General features: G+C 37.6%; 1 protein-coding gene across 1 annotated transcript in view; it reads right to left on the reverse strand.

Annotated features, from left to right (window-relative positions):
* The window catches only part of CENPP (centromere protein P), a 234,864-nt gene extending 225,467 nt beyond the window's left edge, over positions 1-9,397 (reverse strand). The window contains exon 1 of the mRNA XM_032636179.1: positions 9,079-9,397. Coding sequence (XP_032492070.1) covers positions 9,079-9,185 — 107 coding nt within the window. The 5' untranslated portion in view covers positions 9,186-9,397. The remainder of the gene's footprint in view (positions 1-9,078) is intronic.
* Positions 9,398-9,729: the final 332 nt, after the last annotated feature.

The following is a 9,729-nucleotide window of genomic DNA, read 5'->3' on the forward strand; positions in this document are numbered from 1 at the left end:
ACCTAAACTGTGACATCAAAAACATAAAACATTGGGGGAGGGAGTAAAAATGCAGAGATTTAGAATGTGTTAGAACTTAAGTTATTGTCAACTTAAAACAGACAGTTATAAACATGTTTTATGTAACCCTCATGGTACCCACAGAGCAAAAAGCTACAGTAGACACAAAAAAGATAAAAAGGAATCTAAGCATACCACTATAGAAAATCACTGAATCACAAAAGGAGAGAGCTAGAGGTGAAGAAAGGAGCAATGGAATTACAAAACTTCCAGAAAATAAAATGGCAATAAGCACACACCTATCATAAATTACTTTAAATACAAATGGACTAAATTCTTCAATCAAAAAGCACAGAGTGGCTGACTAGATTTAAAAACCAACAAAAGACCCATCATGCTGCTTACAAGATACTCACTTCAGATGTAAGGACATACACACTTAAAGTGAAGGGATGGAAAAAGATATTCCATCCAAATGGAAACTAAAAGAAAGCTAAAGTAGCATATTTATATCAGAAAAAAAAAGGCTTTAAGACAAAGTTGTAATAAGAGACAAAGGTGGTCATTATATAATGATAAAGGAGTTAATCCAACAAGACGACACAGTGGTAAATATTTATGCACCCAATATAGGAGCACCTAAATATATAAAACAATATTAACAGACCTTAAAGAGAGAAATAGACAGCAATACAATAGTAGGCGATTTTAGCACACCACTTACATCAACATGTAGATCATCCAGAGAGAAAATCAATAAAGAAACATTGGTCTTAAATGACACATTTAGACCTTAAGAACTTAACAGACATATACAGAATATTCCACTCAAAAGAAAGACTACACATTCTTCCCAAGCACACAAGGAACATTCTCCAGGATAAGCCATATGTCAAGCCACAAAACGAGTCTTAATAAATTTAAGAAGACTGAAATTATATCAAGCATCTTTTCCAACCACAATGATATTATACTAAAAATAAATTACAAGAAAACTAGAAAATTCACAAATATATGGAGATTAAACAACATCCTACTGAATGACTGAATGAGTCAAAAGAAAAATCAAAAGAGAAGTAAAAAAGTACCATGAGACAAATGAAAACAGAAATAAAACACACCGAACTGTGGGCTGCAGCAAAAGTCATTCTCAGAGGGAAGTTCATAGCAATAAAAAGCAGTAACAAACCATCTCAAATAAAAAACAAATGAAGTCCAAAGTTAGTAGAGGGAAATATCAAAGATCAGAGAAGGAAAAGAATGAAATACAGCCTAAAAAGGTGATAGAAAAGATCAAGGAACCCAAGAGCTGGTTAGTCAAAAAGTAAACAAAATAGACAAAACTTTAGCTAGAATAATCAAAGAGAGAGAGAGAGAGAGAGAGAGAGAGAGAGAGAAGACACAAATAAAATCAAAATGAAAGAAGAGACATTACAACTGACACCACAGAAACACAAACGAAACCACTCACGTCATAACAAAGTATGAAAAATTATATGCCAACAAACTGGACAATCCAGATAAAATAGAAAAACTTCTAGAAACATAGAACAAGACTGAATCATGAAGAAACAGAAAAACTGAGCAGACAATTAATAATAAGGAAACTGAATTAGTGTTTAAAATCCTACCTATAAATAAAAGTCCAGGACCAGATGGCTTCACTAGTGAATTCTACCAAATATTTAAAGAAGAAGCAAACCAATCCTTCTCAAACTCTTCCAAAAAACAGGAGAGGGAAAACTTACAAAATCATTTTATGAGGCCTTTACCCTGATACCAAACTCAGACATGAACACTACAAGAAAAGAAAATTATAAGGCCAATATCCCTGATGAACATAAACATAAGTCCTCAACAAACCATTAACAAAGCTAATTCAGCAATACGTTAAGCAACACACACCAGGAACAACTGGGATTTAGTCCAGGAATGCAAGAATGGTTCAAATCTGCAAATCAGTCTGATACACCCCATTAACAGAATGAAGGATAAAACCCATGTGATCATCTCAATAGATGCAGAAAAATGTCTGACAAAATTCAACATCCATTTATGATCAAAATTCTTAACAAAGTGGGTATAGAGGAAATTTACCTCAAAATAATAAAGGCCACATGACAAGTCCACAGCTAACATCATACCGAACAGTGAAAAGCAGAAAGTTTTTCCTCTGAGTTCAGGAACAAGACAAAGGATGCTCACTTTCACCACACTAATTCAACATAGTAATGGAGTCTTAGCCAGAACAGTTAGACAAGAAAAAGAAATAAAAGGCACTCAAATCAGAAAGGAAGAAGTAACACTGTAAGTATTTGCAGATGACATGATATTTAGAGAAAACCCCAAAGACTCTACCATAAAACTGTTAAAACTAGGAAACAAACTAGTAAAGTTGCAGGATACAAAACCAATACAAAAATCTGTTGTGTTTCTATACACTAATAACAAACTATCAGAAAAAGAAAATAAGAAACCAATCCCATATATAACTGCATCAAAAAGAATTAAATACCTAGGAATAAATTTAACAAAGGAGGTAAAAGACCTATACACTGAAAATTATAAGACACTGAAAAAAGAAACTGACAAAATACTAATATTTGAAAAGATATTCCATACTCATGGATAAGAAGAATATTGTTTAAATGTCCATACTACCCAATGCAATCACCAGATTCAATACAATTTCTAACAAAATTCCAATAGCATTTTTCACAGAAATAGGAAAAAATCCTACTGTTTGTATGGAACCACAAAAGACCTGGAATAGCTAAAGAATTCTTGAGAAAGAACAATCCTGGAGGCATCATAAGTCTTGATTTCAAACTAGATTACAAAGCTATAGTAACGAAAGCAATATAGTATTGGCATAAAACAGACACATAGATCAACAGAAGAGAAAAAAAAGCCCAGAAATAAACCCATTCATATATGGTCAATTAATTTATGACAAAGAAGCCAAGAATACACAATGGGGAAAGGACAGTTTCTTCAATAAATGGGTTGGGAAAACTGGACAGCCAGAAGAAAAAGGAAGAAGGAACCACTATCTTACACCATACACAAAAGTTAACTTAAAATGGATTAAAGACCTGAAACTATAAAAATTCTGGAAGAAAACATAAGCAGTGAGCTCCTTGACATTGATCCTGTCAATAATTTTTTGGATTTGCCACCAAAAAGTTAGGCCAGAAAAGCAAAAATAAACAACAAGTAGAAGTACATCAAATTAAAAAGCTTCTAGACAGCAAAGGAAATCATCAACAAAGTGAAAAGGAAACCTATGGAATGTAAGAAAATATGTGCAACTTATTTATCCCCTAAGGAGTCAATATCCAAAATGTATAAGGAACTCATACAACTGAATAGCAAAAATCCACATACAATCTAAAATGAGCAAAGGATTTCAACATTTTTCCAAAGAAGACATACAGAAGGCCATGATGTACATGAAAAGGTGCTCAGCATCACTAATCATCAGGGAAATACAAATCAAAACAATAAGAAGACATAACCTCACACTTCTTAGAATGGTTATTATCAAAAATGCAAGAAATAACAGGTGTTGGTGAGGATGTGGAGAAATAAGAATACTTGTGCACCGTTGGTGGCAATTTAAATTTGTGCAGCCACTACTGAAAACAGTATGGAGGGTCCTCAGAAAGTGAAAAATAGAACTACCAGGGAAATTGACAGTAACACAATAATAGTAGAGGACTTAAACACCCCACTCTCACCAACGGACAGTTCACCCAAAGTGAAAGTAAATAAGGAAACACAAGCTTTAAATGACACATTAAATAAGAGGGACTTCATTGATATTTATAGGACATTCCATTCAAAAACAACAGAATACAATTTCTTCTCAAGTGCTCATGGAACATTCTCTAGGATAGACCATATCTTGGGTCACAAATCAAGCCTTGGTAAATTAAAGAAAACTGAAATCATAACAAGTATCTTTTCCGACCACAACGCTATGAAACTAGACATCAATTACAGGAAAAAAACTGTAAAAAATACAAACACATTGAGGCTAAACAATACACTACTAAATAACCAAGAGATCACTGAAGAAATAAAAGAGGAAATCAAAAAATACCTAGAACAATGACAATGAAAACACAACGATCCAAAACTTATGGGATACAGCAAAAGCCATGCTAAGATGGAAGTTAACAGAAATACAATCCTACCTCAAGAAACAAGAAAAATCTCAAATAAACAACCTGAACTTACACCTAAAGCAATTAGAGAAAGAAGAACAAAAAAACCCCAAAGTTAGCAGAAGGAAAGAAATTATAAAGATCAGATCAGAAATAAATAAAAAACAAATGAAAGAAACAATAGCAAAGATCAATAAAACTAAAAGCTGGTTCTTTGAGAAAATAAACAAAATTGATAAACCATTAGCCAGACTCATCAAGAACAAAAGGGAGAAGACTCAAATCAATAGATTTAGAAATGAAAAAGGAGAAGTAACAACGGACACTACAGAAATACAAAAGATCATGAGAGATTACTACGAGCAACTCTATGCCAATAAAATGGACAATCTGGAAGAAATGGACAAATTTTAGAAATGCACAACCTGCCAAGCCTGAATCAGGAAGAAATAGAAAATATGAACAGACAAAGCACAGAAATTGAACCTGTGATTAAAAAGCTTCCAACAAACAAAAGCCCAGGACCAGATGGCTTCACAGGCAAATTCTATCAAACATTTAGGGAAGAGCTGACACCTATCCTTCTCAAACTCTTCCAAAATATACCAGAGGGAGAAACACTCCCAAACTCATTCTATGAGGCCACCATCACCCTGATACCAAAACCAGACAAGGATGTCACAAAGAAAGAAAACTACAGGCCAATATCACTGATGAACATAGATGCAAAAATCCTCAACAGAATGCTAGCAAACAGAATCCAACAGCACATTAAAAGGATCATACACCATGATCAAGTGGGGTTTATTCCAGGAATGCAAGGATTCTTCAATATACACAAATCAATCAATGTGATACACCATATTAACAAACTGAAAGAGAAAAACCATATGGTCATCTCAATATATGCAGAGAAAGCTTTTGACAAAATTCAACACCCATTTATGATAAAAACCCTCCAGAAAGTAGGCATAGAGGGAACTTACCTCAACATAATAAAGGCCATATATGACAAAGCCACAACCAACATCATCCTCAATGGTGAAAAACTGAAAGCATTTCCACTAAGATCAGGAACAAGACAAGGTTGCCCACTCTCACCACTCTTATTCAACATAGTTTTGGAAGTTTTAGCCACAGCAATCAGAGAAGAAAAGGAAATCAAAGGAATCCGAATAGGAAAAGAAGAAGTAAAGCTGTCACTGTTTGCAGATGAGATGATACTATACATAGAGAATCCTAAAGATGCTACCAGAAAACTACTAGAGCTAATCAATGAATTTGGTAAAGTAGCAGGTTACAAAATTAATGCACAGAAATCTCTGGCATTCCTATACACTAATGATGAAAAATCTGAAAGTGAAATCAAGAAAACACTCCCATTTACCACTGCAACAAAAAGAATAAAATATCTAGGAATAAACCTACCTAAGGAGACAAAAGACCTGTATGCACAAAATTATAAGACACTGATGAAAAAAATTAAAGATGATACAAATAGATGGAGAGATATACCATGTTCTTGGATTGGAAGAATCAACATTGTGAAAATGACTCTACTACCCACAGCAATCTACAGATTCAATGCAATCCCTATCAAACTACCACTGGCATTTTTCCCAGAACTAGAACAAAAAATTTCACAATTTGTATGGAAACACAAAAGACCCCGAATAGCCAATGCAATCTTGAGAATGAAAAACGCAGCTGGAGGAATCAGGCTCCCTGACTTCAGACTATACTACAAAGCTACAGTAATCAAGACAGTATGGTACTGGCACAAAAACAGAAAGATAGATCAATGGAACAGGATAGAAAGCCCAGAGATAAACCCATGCACATATGGTCACCTTATCTTTGATAAAGGGGACAGGAATGTACAGTGGAGAAAGGACAATCTGTTCAATAAGTGGTGCTGGGAAAACTGGAGATGTACATGTAAAAGTATGAGATTACAACACTCCCTAACACCATACACAAAAATAAGCTCAAAATGGATTAAAGACCTAAATGTAAGGCCAGAAACTATCAAACTCTTAGAGGAAAACATAGGCAGAACACTCTATGACATAAATCACAGCAAGATCTTTTGTGACCCACTTCCTAGAGAAATGGAAATAAAAACAAAAATAAATAAATGGGACCTAATCAAAGTTAAAACTTTTGCACAGCAAAGGAAACCATAAACAAGACCAAAAGACAACCTTCAGAATGGGAGAAAATATTTGCAAATGAAGCAACTGACAAAGGATTAATCTCCAAAATTTACAAGCAGCTCATGTAGCTCAATAACAAAAAAACAAACAACCCAATCCAAAAATGGGCAGAAGAGCTAAATAGACATTTCTCCAAAGAAAATATACAGATTGCCAACAAACACATGAAAGAATGCTCAACGTCATTAATTATTAGAGAAATGCAAATCAAAGCTACAATGAGATATCATCTCACACCGGTCAGAATGGCCATCATCAAAAAATCTAGAAACAATAAATGCTGGAGAGGGTGTGTAGAAAAGGGAACACTCTTGCACTGCTGGTGGGAATGTGAATTGGTACAGCCACTATGGAGAACAGTACGGAGATTCCTTAAAAAACTACAAATAGAACTACCATATGACCCAGCAATCCCACTACTGGGCATAAACCCTGAGAACACCGTAATTCAAAAAGAGTCATGTACCAAAATGTTCATTGCAGCTCTATTTACAATAGCCAGGACATGGAAACAACCTGAGTGCCCATCATCGGATGAATGGATAAAGAAGATGTGGCACATATATGCAATGGAATATTACTCAGCCATAAAAAGAAACGAAATTGAGTTATTTGTAGTGAGGTGGATGGACCTAGAGTCTGTCATACAGAGTGAAATAAGTCAGAAAGAGAAAGACACATACCGTATGCTAACAGATATATATGGAATCCAAGAAAAAAAAATGTCATGAAGAACCTAGGGGTAAGACAGGAATAAAGACACAAACCTACTAGAGAATGGACTTGAGGATGTGGGGAGGGGGAAGGGTAAGCTGTGACAAAGTGAGAGAGTGTCATGGATATATATACACTACCAAACATAAAATAGATAGCTAGTGGGAAGCAGCCGCATGGCACAGGGAGATCAGCTCGGTGCTTTGTGACCACCTAGAGGGGTGGGATAGGGAGGGTGGGAGGGAGGGAGACTCAAGAGGGAAGAGATATGGGAACATATGTATATGTATAACTGATTCACTTTGTTATAAAGCAGAAACTAACACACCATTGTAAAGCAATTATACTCCAATAAAGATGTAAAAAAATGTTACAAATTAAAAAAAAAACTATATTAAATCCAAACACCTTGGACTCTTTCAACTTTCTCAACTTTATCACTGAGGAGACTCAAATTACATGGATACTCTACATACTATCCTGAGCTAAAAATGACATCCTGTGGCCAGTAAGGAAATCATCTTTCATCATGGTGCTTACTCAAACTTTCTGAAGTGCATAAAATCATCAACGGTCTAGTTAAAAAGCAGATTACGACTCAGTAGGTCAGGATTGGGCTGAAATCTGTACTTCTGTTCAACCCAAGTGATGCTAAAGCTTCAAATCTGTGGAGCAGGCCTGGAGTAGCAAGCATTCTGATACATTTACACCCTCACTTGCAGAGGAACGTATTTGTTCCCTGTTCACCTACTTCCCTCTCCCTTTTACTAGTTACAGCATCCTCTACCTTCATGATCCCTTCCAACATGCATGCAAACATTTTCTTTACAACTCCTCCTTCCCAATTTCAACCAACTCTTGTCCAGTTAGTTCAGGAAAATCTTATTCTCTCTGTATCTGTGTCAAATTAGAATTGACTAAAAAATGAAGACAGTTTCTGCTTTTCAAGCAGCTTGCAAGCTTGAGACAATAGGTACATAATTAACTGTCATGGATCCCTTCTCTCCTTTTCCAGTAAGCAAAGTGCCTGAGCTTTGAAGTTTGATTTTTGGGTTCCAATCCAGCTCTAACACTTACCTTCTCTGAGACTTCAGGCAAGCAACTTAATTTCTCTGAGCCTCAGTTTCCTACCTCTAAAACGGTGTTAACAACAGCACCTAACTCAGATGATTGTCGTAGGTATTAAAAAGAGATGATGCACATAAAGACGTTTGCATCTCTCAGTCTAGCACTTAGTAAGTAATCAACAGACCATGGCTATTGTTAGTAACAAAGACGTCATGATGCCATCCCTCTATGGTAGACGGCACTCTTCAGTTATTTCTATTAGTGCATATGGCTCTGTTCGCCTTTGAACAGGGAGTTCCCCCACTTCCTTTACAGGGATGCTTCCCCTCCTGCAGTATATGACACCGCACTTCCTTTACAGGGATGCTTCCCCTCCTGCAGTATATGACAATCACCTTCGCAGCTTCTGCCAAATTCTCCTATAGACTACATTGCCTACTCTTCTTTATATCAACTTATTCTTTTACCTAAATTATTTCTCAAAGGAAATTTCGTATCACTACCGTAAGCGAAAAATCAGTATCACTTGCCACAGTTAGGTGACTCATAAAAACAAATACCATGAAACCAGTTTTTAAATTCCAACTAGATACTGCTGCCCACTAAAGGCAAGATTGCTAAGGAGATAAGCAAGACTTTCACCTTGATAGTTACGAGCACGAGATGAGAACACCTTGAAATGAAATGAAACACCTTAAATGAAAACACCTTCCCCATGAGTGTGATTAAATCCGTTAATATACGATTACAACGGGATCCACGCGTGTACTCATCACTCTCAGCCCTGTTGGAAGAAACAGATAACGAGTTCCCGCCCACGTCTGGTGCTCGGGAAAAGTCTGTGGGGAGGTCCGGGGCACCTGGAGTAGAGATCTTCACCCTCCCCACTGGACCTGAGGAAGGCCACGTACCGAACTCGGGAGGTGTCTTCCCCGGGCGCCGGCGGCTCCACGCACGCCCGCCTCAAAGCGGTGATCTCGGCTTCCAAAGCGCGAGCCTCAACCAGCTGGGAATCCATAGGGCCGCGCTGACGGGAAGCTGCCTAACAGAAGCGCGCCACGTCCTGCTCTTCAAGCCTCGCGCGCTGCTGGCGTGAACCATCCCAGAACTCGGCGGGGGAGGCAGGGGAATGACGCGCGATTCCCGAGCTTATAACCAGCGCTCGCAAGCATTCCAGGCTCATTGCCATCCCTGCTTACTTTTCCACAGCTGTCCCCCAGCAGTCCCTACGCTTCAAGAGAGTTGACTCCCTCGAACCCAAAGCCCGAGGGCATACCTCCCCCCCCCCGACCTGGTGGCGCCTTGGAGCAACCAGGACGAATAAGTCACAGAAGAGGAGGTTCCGGGAGCACGTCAGGAGGGAGTCTCTTTATTTTTCTTCCCCTCCCTCACTTCCGCCGACCATATCCAGGAGAACACAAGGTGATAACCCTCTTCAGTATGAATTAGGGAATTTTAGTTTGGGGTCTTTCGCGAACTTTGAGGCAGGGGACGGAGGCATCGCGGTCGCCCAGAAGCCTGGAAACGAAATAAAAAGCACTGGGGAACTGAGCGTCGTAGTG

Source organism: Phocoena sinus, chromosome 6, assembly GCF_008692025.1.
Source record: "Phocoena sinus isolate mPhoSin1 chromosome 6, mPhoSin1.pri, whole genome shotgun sequence".
In the NCBI taxonomy this organism is placed as follows: domain Eukaryota; kingdom Metazoa; phylum Chordata; class Mammalia; order Artiodactyla; family Phocoenidae; genus Phocoena; species Phocoena sinus.